We start from the raw sequence: 15,550 nt of genomic DNA, 5'->3' as shown, positions 1-15,550 counted from the left end.
CCGTCGATTTACCTTTTCTGAAACCGTATTGATTTGGGCTAAAAAAACTGAAATCATTAAGATACTTTACAAGCCTTAATTTCATTATTTTTTCAAAAAATTTAGAGAAAACCGATAAAAGGCTGACGGGACGCAGGTTGTCCAGTTTTATTGAAGTTCCTTCCTTAAATATTGGAATTACAACACATGCCTTTAATTTATCTGGGAAAATCACACAGCTAAAACTTTGATTGATAATGTAAACTAAAGCAGGAGATATTATTTCTGCTATACTTTTGATAAGACTCGTATTTATATTATCAAATCCGGAAGATTTCTTATTTTTTAAGCCTTTTATAACTTCCAACATTTCAAATAATGTAGTTGGTTCTATAAAAAAAGATGCTAATCTGTTTCTCAAATTAATATAGCCGGTCTGAGTACTCTCGGTCTGAGTACTGTCTGCTTGCACCGAGATAAAATGTTTGTTTATTTCATGAGCAACAAGGCACGGGTCTGTTACGGTTTCTCCATTATCTAACTCAATTCGATCAATACTTTTGTTCTTGCTAACTCCTGTAAAATCATTAATAATTTTCCATTGAAGTACTGAGTCGCCTTTACAATCTAAAATTTTTTTAGCATAGTACGCTTTTTTTACTTCACCTACTTCATTTCTAAGATTTTGACTAAAACGATAAAAATATTCATTAAAAGTTCTGTTATACGGCATTCGTTTAATCATTTTGTACAGCTGCTTTTTCCCATTTAGTTTTGACAAAAGTGTGTTATTTATCCATGGAGTTATGGCTTTAGCTCTTTGTAACTTGGTTACTCTATTTACAGATAATTTACAACTACTTATCACATTACACAACATATCATGGAAAATATTAAAACCTATATTTACATTAATTTCTTTGTAAACTTCCGCAAACGTTACTTTTTGCAGTTTAATTTTTATTAAGTTGTAGGCAATAACAAATTTACTGTCAGAAAATGGAACATTGTAATATACTTTCTTTTCATCATATTTTGTGTTCATGATTTTTAAACCAAGTAAACAATGATCAGTCAATGCGATATCAAAAACTGCACTACGAAAAAGCTCTAAATTTTTATGTCTTATAAAAATGTGATCAAGTCAAGTCCCTGATTGGGAAGTTATTCTAGTAGGACAATTTACGATTTGTGAAAATCCCAAACCATTTACCAAGGTAATATAATTTTGGCTTGCTAAAGAATCCCCTAGTAGGTCTATATTCCTGTCTCCGATTAAAATGGAATTATTCGCTAAAGTACTTATTTTATTATCCTGCGTAAAATTGTTTTTTGGAAAACTATGTAGCCTATACATACATAATAAATTTAAAAAAGTTTTATGCATCTCAATTTTTAATGCTAACATGTCTGCAGTTAATAATTTAATGTCTAAAATGGTAACCTGTAATTGAATATCAACGTAGCAAATCACTCCACCTGCTCTATATGCATTATTACAACAATGATATGTATTGTACCCTTGAATTTGATATAACCCCACTTCACCACTACTTATCCAGGTCTCACAAAGAACTATTATACTTATTTTTGTTTTTAATCGACTTAATTCCAACAAAAATTTATTAAAATTTTTCCTCAAACTTCTAATATTTGCATAAACTAAGTCATGACCCTCCTTATCAACAAAAAAACTACTCAGTGAAAATAAATATTCCGGCATTAAAAATATTTATGTTAGCTAGGAAAATACAATAATTTAATTTTAAATTAAAAAAGAAAACTAAACTATAAGAGGAAAAACAAAAACTACTTTAGCATGATAACAACAAACTCTGACTTAGCTTCACTTTAGCTTTTCAATATCTTCGAAGCTGGTGATCTTTTTTACAGGCCCTCCCTCATCTTTCTTGGCGAAGAACTTGGCGTCCCTGCACCGGGTGAAGGTGTAGCCGATCTCACGGCACTTTTTCTTAAGCTGGGAGAGGAGTTGTTTGTTCTCGGGTGACAGATGATCGTTGATATAGACGCGCTGAGCCGGGAACCGCTAATTTACCTGCTGAGCTGTCAACGCTGGCCTCTTCGTTCGGTACTTGCTGATCCACTCTTCCTTCTTCGTCCTGTTTGTGAAGTGTACAATGAGGGCAGGGTCTCGGTCCCTCCTGAAGGATGGCACGCGGTGCGCTGCGGAGATGCCGCTGTCTTGCACCACCACTTCGATAGTTGCGGCCAAGTCCTTGAGCAGATCCTTTACACATTCTTCTTTTGTAGTTGGCAGACCGTTAATTTCTACATTATTAACTCGAGATTGCTGCTCCAGATTTCTTAGTCGTTCACGAAGCTCACGAACCTCACTGGATAGAACAACAGTTTTACTTTTTATCTCTTCATTTTCTTTCTTAAGCTGGGCAAACTGAGTATTTAACTGTTCCATCAATTTACAGGAAGAATCGATCTTATCAGAAAAAAATTGTAAAGATGTTGTTAGTTCATTTACATTAGTTCTAAAGGACAATTTCGCCAAATACCTCTTTCTTGAAACCTTCCATTTCAGCAAAAACTTCTTTTTTTAATCTTTCCATTACTGACAGAAGAAAGTCCTTAGTCAAAACATTTGAAGCTACTGTTAATGACTTTGTACTACCTTGTGAAGAATTCGCCTTGCAGTCCTTACCCTTAAACTCTTTGGACGAACGTGTTTTCTTCTCGTACTCGCCTTTAATGCAATCCGCATGAAAAACAAAACCACAATGTCCTGAGCACTTCACATCACTGTCTTCATTTGACATATTTTTACAGACGCCACAGACTGCCATTTTAATAATACTTAATAAAAATCAATTTTCAGACTTGATAAAACAAGGGAAACACGCACAGTTGGACTAGGTAGCCTGACTAACCTTGAACTGATAACAGAGCTCTTATCGGCTCGGCTGACAGAGCTGGACTGGGCTAGACTGGCTGGACTATGTTGGCAAGTATGTATCATTTATCATTCTTACTGAGCTGTATTAAAGCTATAACTTATTTGAGATATACTATTATAAAATGTTACAGCCTTAACTAAGTTGAATTTTTCGTATCGTAATTAATTTTATATTTTTATCATATTGTACCATAGTTCAAATTCATTTATGCTGAATCGCGGTAGGAAAGTAGGCTCTTATTAACTAGACGCGGTGCGGGGACTTTGTTTGTTCAGTTGGACCGGCAATCAGCTGATCGGTCAGTGACGTATCGGGTGATGCGTTCCTCCCGGCTCGCTGGAGGATTTCAGTTCGAGTCTTGAAGCCACGACGACAAGGTCCTGTTGAGAATCGCAGCTCTTCCTCTAACCCTATAGTGTGGGATTTAGAGTAATTCCATTTTTTATCGCGTGTAAATTTAATTCAAGTTTTTAATTTTTCTTCAGTGCGTATTAAATCCCTATCAGCCTCCGTAATCTTCAAAGTAGTAAGTCCCGTACCAGCGTTTAGTTAATATCTTTGATTTTTTTATACTGTTGTAATTAAAATTTCTAAAGTTTCCCATCTTTCAGAGTCTGAGAATTAATTACATTTTTTGAAGTATTGTGAATTAAATTTTGGTCATAAAGTTAATATCAAGTTTTGTGGTATATATTGATTTTGAGTATTTTGAGGAAGAGAACTTTTATTTTATTTTGTTAATTTAAACCATTTTTTGAGAAGTATAAATTTTTAGTTTCATTTTAATTTTAATTCTTTTTTAATCAGACTCTTAATTAGATTTGTTCGATTGTGTGAAGTTTTGAAGAAAATCGAATCAAAAGTTTGTAAACTTTGTTTAATTTTTTGGTAAACTTGAATTTCGGAATAAACCAAGTATTTCCGAAAAGTTGTTTAATTTATAAAGTATTAGCTCCATATAAATTTAAATATATGTGCTATAAAAAACGGTACATAAATTGCGCCAATCTGCTATTTCTTTTTGAGCATAAACTTGTACAACAGGTTATTTACAGGAAAGAACTTGTAAACTTGCATAAACTTGTCTGATACCTGTAAGTGTGTGTAACTTGTATAAGACTTGTATAAGACTTGTATGAACTTGAACATTGTGTATAAACCCTGCATAATTTTGTGTAGTGTGTAAGACTGAGGACTTAGAATAATATTGTGAGTTTGGAATATTTGATTTATTTTAAGAAAATTATTTTAAAATAAAAATGGAGCTAGCGCATGTAGATCTGTTGCTCAAAAAGGAATTAATATTTGAAAAAAAAAAATTTTAGGGACGGAAAGGCTTTTAAATACGACACCGTAATAATCTTAGGAAAATGTGAAGGTCCACTTTGAAATTTAATATTAGGGACAGTGCTTGTAATCTGAAAGGGGGTAAACAATAAATAAAATAATTATAGTTATTGTAGAAAGGGTCAAGAACAATGAGGGCAGGAGATAGGAGTATTGTGAGCGCTTCCTGTGTAAACATAAAAAGGTCCGGATGTGTGCCCAAGCCCCTGCCCGTTGTAAAAGTATTAGTTTGTAAGAGTCCGTATCATAAAGTTTTATTACAACTGAAGCTGATAAGTGAAAGCGAAGTGAACCCTGATAAGTGAAAACAAAGTGAGCCTGATAAGTGAAAGTATTTATGACTCGATAGTAAAGAAAGGACTGGGCAATATGATTGAACTCACTGATATAAATGCTTATCGGAGATAATAATGAATATATCGATCCTGGTTAAATGTGTTTTTTTTTTTTTAAATAAAGATAGGTTGTTTTTCTTAAAAGGTGAATATTTCTAAAATTTAAATTTAAATTCGAAATGTGAAATTTTAGAACTCAATAAACATTAACTCCCCCCGGCAAAGGTCAGTATGTTTTATTTTCAGGACAATTATATTGTTGAAAAGGAATTGAAGATGGGTCTAAAAACAATAAAATGACAATATAATTTATTTCTAAATTAACTTCAAGAATTGATTATATAATTATGTATTAATTTGGCCCAAAACACAAAACAAGTTAAGTATGAGAGTCCAGTAGCTTATTATAATAGTAAAAATAAATAATGGAATATAAAAGGGTGATGTGACGACCGTTTTTATTTCAGCACATTGTATGGCTAAGATGAGAAGTCATAATATAAAATGCCAGTGTAAGTGTGTAATAGAAGTGTTGTTGTAAACCATGTAATTTTCAGGGACAATGAATGGCATTAATGGTGTATTAAAGTAAATACACAGATGTATTCTGATGTATTGTGATATATCATGAGATATATTTCTTCCCTGTTCCTTCAAATGTAGAAGGACAGGGTAATTTTGGTAATGTTGTGGTGTTGTTGTCCCCTGTTCCTTCCAAATAGAGAAGGACAGTGGTAATATTTTTTTGGTATACAATGAGTTGTATTAATAGTGATAGTGATATGTTAATATTGTTTTTTTATCACTATATGAGGTTTATTGTGTGTAAACAATTGATTATTGTGCCATTGTTAATCCCTGTAAATTGATTGTATTGTAATTAACAACATCTGGTAATGGTTTACATTCGTGACACTGGCGCAGGCGTACAATAAGAAACACCGTGAAAGACTGACAGCCATACAATTATACGGAGGGAATATTTTGTAAAAGGAATGTCCTCCCAAGAGCTCAATGCCTCGCTGGCTGCTGAAATTGTTATTAGATTGGAGGAGCAGGTAGCAGTGCTATTAGCGAACCAGAGCCAGCCAACCACGAGATCAACGAGGCCGCCGCACTGCACCGGCCGTACAATCATTGGAGAAGCTACCTGCCTCTACTCCTCACCTACCACATCCCTCTGCGATGGCTACCTGGGGACCCACACTGGACGTCGGACACCTTCTACCACATCACCCCTCGGACTACACATCACAGCCTCCACGTAGTGATAAGTACAAAAGAATTGTTATTTAAAAGTGTGCATGTGGAGGGATATTATTGTACTTAGTCCGGGATGAGTGTTTAAAGGTTTAGGTTCCTACCGTGATTGCAGCTTCGGGCTAGGGAAAATATGTACCATAGTTCAAATTCATTTATGCTGAATCGCGGTAGGAAAGTAGGCTCTTATTAACTAGACGCGGTGCGGGGACTTTGATTTGTTCAGTTGGACCGGCAATCAGCTGATCGGTCAGTGACGTATCGGGTGATGCGTTCCTCCGGCTCGCTGGAGGATTCAGTTCGAGTCTTGAAGCCACGACGACAAGGTCCTGTTGAGATCGCAGCTCTTCCTCTAACCCTATAGTGTGGGATTTAGAGTAATTCCATTTTTTATTCGCGTGTAAATTTAATTCAAGTTTTTAATTTTTCTTCAGTGCGTATTAAATCCCTATCAGCCTCCGTAATCTTCAAAGTAGTAAGTCCCGTACCAGCGTTTAGTTAATATCTTTGATTTTTTATACTGTTGTAATTAAAATTTTCTAAAGTTTCCCATCTTTCAGAGTCTGAGAATTAATTACATTTTTTGAAGTATTGTGAATTAAATTTTGGTCATAAAGTTAATATCAAGTTTTGTGTTATATTGATTTTGAGTATTTTGAGAGAGAACTTTTATTTTATTTTGTTTAATTTAAACCATTTTTTGAGAAGTATAAATTTTTAGTTTCATTTTAATTTTAATTCTTTTTTAATCAGACTCTTAATTAGATTTGTTCGATTGTGTGAAGTTTTGAAGAAAATCGAATCAAAAGTTTGTAAACTTTGTTAATTTTTTGGTAAACTTGAATTTCGGAATAAACCAAGTATTTCCGAAAAGTTGTTTAATTTATAAAGTATTAGCTCCATATAAATTTTAAAATATGTGCTATAAAAACGGTACAATATAATTGCTATATTCTGATATATATATTTAAAAAGTTACACATACATAATAAAACTAAAGGTTATTGTAGTTCAGACTTGAATATACCCATATTTTGGTACATTTATTATTTCATTTATTAGCTATACATCTTCGGTAATGTGTAAAATAACTAAACTGTATTTGTTCAACTTTATTTTATAGTAAATAAAACTGAAAATGCAAGAAAAATTTGGAATATTTTTGAAATGGAATTACTTAAAAAACACTAAAGGCTTTGTCCGATAATAATACTTTATGTTTCTGTAAAGCAACAACTCAAATTAGTATTATGTAATATATACAAAACAAAGAACGTGCATGGATCTTGTACATAGAGATCTGGCTGCCAAGGAAACCACTGGAAATGGCAGAGACTGGATGAATACTATAATATTACTATATTAAGAGGGTCAAGCACATCCGAGAATACCGAGACGAATGGAGACTTGAACGCTGGGTAAGCGCAGATTGAATGGAGACTTGAACGCTGAGTTAGCGTAGATCGCGCGCTAGCTCTATTTTTTTACTCCACTACAGAGGATCTATAAAAGAATTTATTAATCCTATCGGTCCTTATAAGGATAATGGAAAACTATGATCAAATTATTGCATTGTCATCGGTCCTTGATACGTATGCAAAGTTTCAAATTAATCTGACTTCCGGAAATTGGTGAAAATTATGCTCAAAGATTCCGTTACATACATAGATACAACCGAAGCTTATAAAAGCGTGAAATAGATACGGTTTTAATTAATGCCATATTGCTACATGTAATAACGTCTTAGAAGTAAGTAGGAACGACGTTTTGTGTAGTTTCTGAAGAGAGTTTTTATTTTGAAATGAGAGTTAAAAATAGATACGGTATTAATTAATTAATGCCATATTGCTAAATGTAATAACGTCTTGGAAGTAAGTAGGAACGACGTTTTGTGTATCATCAGACATTGACAAACAACAAAGGGCATAATTCCTTGCTGTGAGTGCTAAATACATTTCTTAGAAGTATGACTGTTTCAACTAATTTTATGACAAAATTTCTGGAAGATCATCTATTTTGCAGGTTACAACTTTTATACCACAGGACAGTAGGGTGTACACTAATAACTAATTATTAGCCTTTTAGAGCTAACAATACTGATTTATTATAATGCTTTGATATAAGATACTGACATCTTTTACCGATTCCTTTCCGGCGCCGCAAACATCTCAAAAACTTTCCTCATAATTATACTTTCTTTTAACTGAACAACCAAAAATATTTGGTCCACGAAGTAATAATCATTATTACTTGTTGTTGGTAAACATTATGTTTACCAAGATACATGGCGACCACGATATATTGACCACTTAGTGCTACAAAATAAGGATGATTACCACAAATCTACCTAAAAACCCCAACCTAATTAACTTCGAGTAAAAGCATTAATTAATAAAATTAAAACTTTCACAAGAAGAGTTAAGCTTTGGCAACTTCATTACTGGTATTAGTCATCAAAAACAAAAAGGCTAGAACTGAATTACTATTATCACTTACGTTATTAATTATATTTACAGGATATATAAGCAAAATTAATAATTACGGACAGAGCATGCGGGAGTTCGCATCGTGACTGAGACATGCCAATTTAGTTTAACGGAAATCAACACTTGTACCGGAAGTGTGTGTTCAACTTAACTACGAAGTACGACTTGGATGTAGAAATTTATATTCAGACGTCCAAGACGATATAAAATGTTTTTTGATTAATAAGCTCCGAGTGAATATTCAGTAAAATTATTAATAGATTTTTAAAATATTAAATATTATCTGGTTTGTCTTAAATAAAAATCACAGTTCTAAATTAAAATGATGGATTTATTTTAAACTGGCAAACTAATAAGTTGAAAGTTTCAGACTTTTCATCACTCTATTTTCCACAAAGAATTGACAAACCATTTAGTAATTTTAAATGGTCCTTTGGCAAGAAATAAAAATATTAATCAAATATATCAAACTAAAACTCAGAGCTCTCTTTTGAAATAAAAATCAAATACCACTTGGAAATAACTAAAATAAAAATGTTCACTTCTAAGTACACTCACAATTCAAAAAATAAAAATTTAAACTTCTCTTTCCACTGGTTGTGCCTTAAATGTCAAGTCTTTGCAATTCAGATGCAACTCTCTCAAACAATAATTAATGTTCAATTAATTACCAACTAATAATTCACAATAAAACAGTTCCAATTAAATATTAATAAATTATTATATTTCAATTAAAGTTATTAACAAAGTTCAATTTTAATTCACTTTTCTTGCAAGTTTGATCCAAATGTGACTTGTATGATTCTATTGTAGTCTATTGCTCATCGAGAATCAGTTATGCAGATTGCTCTGTAGTTTCTATAAATAAAATTTTTCCTATAAAAAAGGCAAAAAAAATGTATTTAGTATCAGATCTGGAAGACTATTTCAATATAACGTACAATAAATCAGGTGTTTACCTCAAAATCCCTCGCGGAAAAAAATTTAGAAACACGGCGGTATGTAATCAACTTACTTCACAATAAATTACCAAAAAAAGGGCGAAAATTATGAGCTGGCGGTTTTATAGTTCCCCTTCCCCCCTTTCTGATGGACATCCGCGGTGTTCTCTCATTGGCCCAGCCGTATCCAACCTGAGAACAATAGTCTTCCCAGATCTAACATAACTGCAGAAAAAGACAAGTTCCTAATAATTTAAAGTTACCGGAACTAACTTGCCAAAGGATTACATATTCGTCTTTATCCTAACTTCTCACAATCAAATTAAAATTAAATCCCAATATTTCTTTCCCAAAATTTTCATTTAATTTAAGTTTTAATTTAAAAAATCAACCAACGTAGCTTTAAAAACGCTACACTACGTAAAAGAAAGTGTGAGTGTCGTAGATTTTTTATCACAATACAAAACATTATACGGTATACATGATTTCGAAATCTCGAAACAGTTCATGTATACAACACTCTAATCTTATTCTTACAATATAGGTTTATATCCTCAGGGATAGACTTGTTGGTATATATACTGCATGTATATTATTGTAAAAAAATATTTAAAATAAGAAATTTTCTTGTACTATTTATATAAAATATTTATTATTTAAGATTCAAGCTTTTTGATAAAGAGTATGAACACGTAGTTCGTGGTAGGCAGGGTTGGTAGGGGTTCTTGGTAAGGAAGAGTGAGTAGGAAGTGATAATTCCCACATCGATCTGGCCTTCTTGACAATAAAGTTGAATGTTATCATTCATAACAACATCAAATAAGCCAATAAATATCAAACTAAACATACTGCTTAGTCGTTCTTCAAGGTATCTGTGTTGTAAAGTGTCCAATACCTTTTACAGTCATATTCAAATTTCTGTTGAGATATGAAAAAGAAGTGTTTACCAATAAGGAATTATATTTTAAGCTTGCTTTAATAATAAAACATTGAAGAAAGAAACTCTTAAACAATAAAAAAATCAATTATTCATTTTATTAAGGCGAGGCCAATTCCCTCAAAACAAGAATTCAGAGCGATTGATGAGTTTAGCTCTAATACTCCTTCCGCTTAGAGCAGCGTGTGGAATCTGACTGTGTAATAGATTTGACTCCTCGAATTTCAGACAATGCACTAAGGGAAAGATCAACTGGAGCTAAACTCAAACATAGAATCAACCCTTTCAACCTTTAAATTAATTTGATAAAACCATTGCCATTGTATATGAAATTTTAAACCGTTAGTTACTGTTACATACATAGCGTTGTACAATTCTTGTATAATTAAGCACACATTAAATTACACAAATTATTACAAAATCTGCTAACAGAAAAATTTGAAATGTAAAACAAATATTCTCATATGATCTGTTAGAATGAATATTCAAAGTAATGTAAGAAGAGACTGACTTACCCTTGATGAAGTCTACTGCCATTTCCAGCCCGTAAGTATCCTTGTCACAGTCATCCAGTATATGGGCCCCCAGGGTGAAGGGAGCATCAGGCATGTTGTTGACGACGTCCAAGGTGTACAGCATGGTCTCCAAGGCCTGGATACCACCCTGAGGCATGATGGGGCCGCAGGTGACCGAGTCTTCTCGTTCGTGAACCATCATGAGTCCTCCGAGTATCAGATCACCTGGTATTTCCGCCGCGAGCTTCACCGGCCAAGGATCCGAAGTAGAGGTGGGTTTTAAGGAGAAGAGTGTCGAAAGCGTAGGCCTTGGCAACGAAGTAGTTGTTAAGGGCATTGGAAGGACTCCAGGTACATGTATATTGTCTGGACCCATTGAAGATGACGATAAAGTGACTCTGGTTGTACCGCCATTGCTAAACAGGGTGGATTCTTTAGTCGGTGGATGAGAGCTTGTTGGCACTGGAAGATAACCCAAATATGTAAAAGAAGGAGAGAAAAGAGTTTTATTTGGACTAACTATGGAACTTGAATTTTTCAAACGTGACATGGTGGATGCCCCTTTATTAAGTTCTATATTTGTATTCAAAAGATGGTTGTTGGAATTATTATTTGTCATAGGAGCACGTTCTAGTTTGAAATCAGAGTAATTTAACGTGTTAAGAAGATCTTCATCGACAAACTGGTGTGCCGTTTGAGATTCAGAAGGATGTGTGTAATTGTTTATGGAAGACACTCCAAAAATATCAACGAACGGAATTTTACTGTTTCTTATAAAACCAAGAGATATATTTTCTTGTAACTCGGTTATTCCAAAAGTAATGTTCGATGCGGTTAGGTCGAAAACGTTTTCCGAGCCGTTAATGTTCTCCCTCTTTACAAAGTTCATGGAGTACTTCCGCCTCTTTGTGAGTTCACGAAAGCGCCTCGAGTGGTCTAACGCCGATGTTCTGTTTTCCTTTGAAACCACGCTTTTCTGCAGAGCGTTTTTCAAAAGACTAAATGATGACTGACTAGTTTTAATATTCCTCGAACTATTGGTGGATTTACTGAAGGACCTCGTTAATACATCAGTAGGTGAAGGTTGAACGGCGCTTAACACTGTTGGGTTTCTGTGTTCTGTATCTAGTCTAGATTCTTGATAATGAATTTCATTTAGAACTAGGTTTAATGATTTTAGTAAGCCATGCTTGTATTTTGATTGTTTTCTCGATCTATCTATATTAGTACTATTAATTATTAACTTATTAGTTGAAATATCTTTTCCAGTATCCTCAATATTTATTAGATTCACTAGAGGAGAGTAATTTTCCTCATTTTCAACCGTCCCTAAAATATCCGGTTCAAGGTGGGGCCCACTGTCAGAAAGTGAAGAGGCTTTGAGGGAGAAATCAATACTTTGTTGAGGGTTATAATCCAAATCCCACCCGCTGAGGTGAAAGACCGCAGACGGTTCTGTGATTCCAAAGCCGTTGCTCACAGCAAAGTCGACGGTGGCTTCCCCATTATCGTAATTGGAGAGAGCTTGTGGATGCGACAGCTCAGACAAATCTGCCACAATAGCCCCCTGATAGAGCAACACTAGGACGAACTGTCCGGTTAAATCCATTGATTCTGTGTTCACTCTGTCTTCCTGCGACTACACCATCTGAAACAAAAATACAACCTTGATATACTACAACTTTGTCATTCAATTTAGAATTGTTTCTAAGAACTTAATAACCAGTTTATTATATTAACTCATATACTTGAATTAACTTTTGGATTGAATGCTTAATTGCTTAATTGACAACCTACACAAACACACACACACACACACACACACACACACACACACACACACACACACACACACACACATATCTCCTAAATTTGGATTGAAAGATAGTTATCACACAGTTGTACGTTTAGGGGGTCGAGCAAGAGCTTAATATCATCACTACAAACGTAATACGTGACGTCACCACACCATTGTGTCATTGACGGAAATATCACAAAGTTTTAGTTGTTGGACAGTTCGCGTCAGTTAGATACTATTGTCAAGTGTCGCTTGTATTTCAAATTAATACGACAGTAATACTGGTTATTTATGTATGTGTGTGCAATGGTGTGTGTGTACAGTAAAGTAAGAATAACAATGTCACATGTAAAATATGATGTGCGATAGAGTCCGAAGATAAGTCTTTCTTTCAAGAACAGGTGATGCAATTCTTTAAAGAAAATGATAAATTTTGTAAGAAGGATTTATTAATTTGTTAGTAGTAGGCATATTAGATTCATCCTTCATGTAAAATATAAACAAATACCAGTAACTTGAAAAATATTTTTACGTTTGAAGATTTTCAATAAATATATTCATCTATCCTATAAGGAAAAACGAGCAAAAAAGGTCGTCACATTTGCTGTAATTGTCTTGTGTGTAAGTCCATGCTAACCTTCTGTATAAGGTAGCTTAATAATAAAAATAATATAATAACAGAAATGAAGATAATAATAAAACTAAATAAATAAAAATTAACAAATATATAACGCAACGTTACGAAGATTGAAATTTATTCTCTTCGTAAGGTGAGAAGGTACTTTTATTATACGTTATATAAAAAGAAAAGAATAGAAGTAAAAGTGGTAAAAAGTAACCTGAGACCCGATTGGAGTCCAGAGGGTGAAAATGAACGCAGCATTGTCACTGCTCAGGATGCAAGTCAAGAGCACACGTCACACCAGCTCAATCGAAAGTGGGATACTAACAAAAAATAAATGTTGGCATTTCCTGCGGTATCACGGCGTGTCATCTATAACAATGATACAGAAAGGTGATACTCAGGAAGGGGAATGGTAAAGGCAACCATTCCCAACCCTTTGTTTTGATCCTAGTCCTTAATATCATGGTTTATGTACAAATTTAATTTTATTCTAAAACTATTTTTAATTTTTATAGTTATTTGGATTCTAAAAATGTTTCGGGTATGTTTGACCACTTTTCATTCTCTTCTTTCCTTTCATTTATGACGCATTAAGTGTCTTCCCACCTGGTGAAGAAAATAGATTTCAATGCTCTAAACGTAGTTTTACACATTTTGTAACAAATTTCAATGGCAAATGTCCAAAATCGTATTATCCTTTCAAACATTCCATCGTCAATAACAAACTTTAAACGTGAAACTATACAAGACTCACCAAACACATCATGCATCGTTGCTGTAAGGGAGTATAAGGTACACAAGAGATAATGGACGTCTGTGTATGTCCAGGCTGACCTGGTGCATGTTAATCTCGTGTCTGTTATATCTCATACATCAAAGTTCCACAAGCAATGTCAACGATAATTATTAGGAAGGTCAGTCTTACAGGTGGTTCATTTTACTGTTTTATCCTATAACCAATAGAGCTTCCCTGAACTAAGTAAAACGTTCGTACCCAGTTACAGTTTGTAGGACTTTTTTATCAAGTGTACACATACGGGTCTCCAGGGGGATGGACAAAGAACGATTACAGGAATCATCTGTTGGGACAATAATTGTACAATAATAATACAAATAATTGTAATTTACGTGCAAGATTCCATAATATTTATTGATTAGCTTTAAGTGTTTAAGCATTTCTTCGTCTATTTAGGCCAGCGGAAATTACGTCTAGGTTTGCAGGTAGCTTTCTTAGTAAGAGCATGTACCGTAAATTAGTTAATTAAATTTCATACAATGTAAATTTCGCAACCTAATCAGCCAGTATTATATAATTATTATTTTACATCCAATGTTCCGGAACTAAATTATTGGGCGGAGTAACTACCTAATTGGCACGCGTATGAATTTTTTTTTCTTCTAACCCTTTGTAGCAGCCCAACTACGAAACCCATCAGACCTCGCGCGCTTTGTCCGTAAGTAAAATTTATCTTTTCGTATTATTAAATTAGCCCTTTGATGCCAAACGTATAAAATGAATGTAACGTAAAGTAAAGATGTGAATAGTAAAGTAACTTACCCTTGAAGATCTTTTATTTGCTTGATGGAGATAGATAAAGGTTGTGGCGTCGTCCTTATGGCGACGAGCACATTGTTATAAATAGTAATTTGTATCATTAAATGGCTAATACCGTCGCGAATTTGTTTTAGGCGAGTTTACGTAGCTGATGTATCTCACGTGTTGTTTGAATAGATGGCTACCACTTCCTAACTTCTACTCCTCTTCAAGAAATAACCGTTCTTAGACTACAGCTTTCAATGTCTCGTGCCAAGACGCCGACACCCGGGTTGTGAGTTCTCTACTATTGCGAAGGGAAGTGAAATATTATTGTTTTGTAAAGTAATACGTCGTACGCATAATTCAATAGAACATTGGCTATCTTAGGCCCACCTAGAAGATATACTTTTTAGTTATTATATTCTAATTGGCAGCAACGTGGCATTACATAACTTTTCCTTTACCATCAAAAAGTGGTGCTTTTAAGTTTTCGTAATTAATACTGAACTTATAAGTAAACTTTGTATTTCTAGTATTTATTACTACGACCTCAGAAGTCACCACCCCCATGTGTTATCGTCATACGGTACAATTTTATTGCGCCAATCTGCTTTTGATGTGCCTACTCTGCCATCAACTGGGTGAAACTGAGTGAAAACGCCACAATGCCTGCCATTAAAATAGAATATTTGTCTAAAGATGAGTTGGTATTTGAACTGATATCTAGAGGTATTAAATTAAATAGTGACAGTACAGTAAATGAACTCAGAAAGTCCTTAAGACAGTGTTTGAGAAACAATATTTTACCTACTCCTAGTAGCCTATTAAAAATAGACCACAACCAGGAAGTAAAACTTCTCAGT

General features: G+C 33.9%; 1 protein-coding gene across 1 annotated transcript in view; it reads right to left on the bottom strand.

The window, feature by feature from the left end:
- The window catches only part of LOC124366242 (metabotropic glutamate receptor 2-like), a 153,711-nt gene that overhangs the window by 112,768 nt on the left and 25,393 nt on the right, over positions 1-15,550 (bottom strand). Inside the window, exon 2 of the mRNA XM_046822637.1 lies at positions 10,728-12,375. Within this exon, the coding sequence (XP_046678593.1) occupies positions 10,728-12,336 (1,609 nt within the window). The 5' untranslated portion in view covers positions 12,337-12,375. The remainder of the gene's footprint in view (positions 1-10,727; positions 12,376-15,550) is intronic.

This window comes from Homalodisca vitripennis, chromosome 7 (assembly GCF_021130785.1).
Source record: "Homalodisca vitripennis isolate AUS2020 chromosome 7, UT_GWSS_2.1, whole genome shotgun sequence".
NCBI classification, from domain to species: domain Eukaryota; kingdom Metazoa; phylum Arthropoda; class Insecta; order Hemiptera; family Cicadellidae; genus Homalodisca; species Homalodisca vitripennis.
The sequence above is the reverse complement of the archived record's forward strand: the minus strand, read 5'-3'. Positions and strand labels throughout refer to the sequence as shown.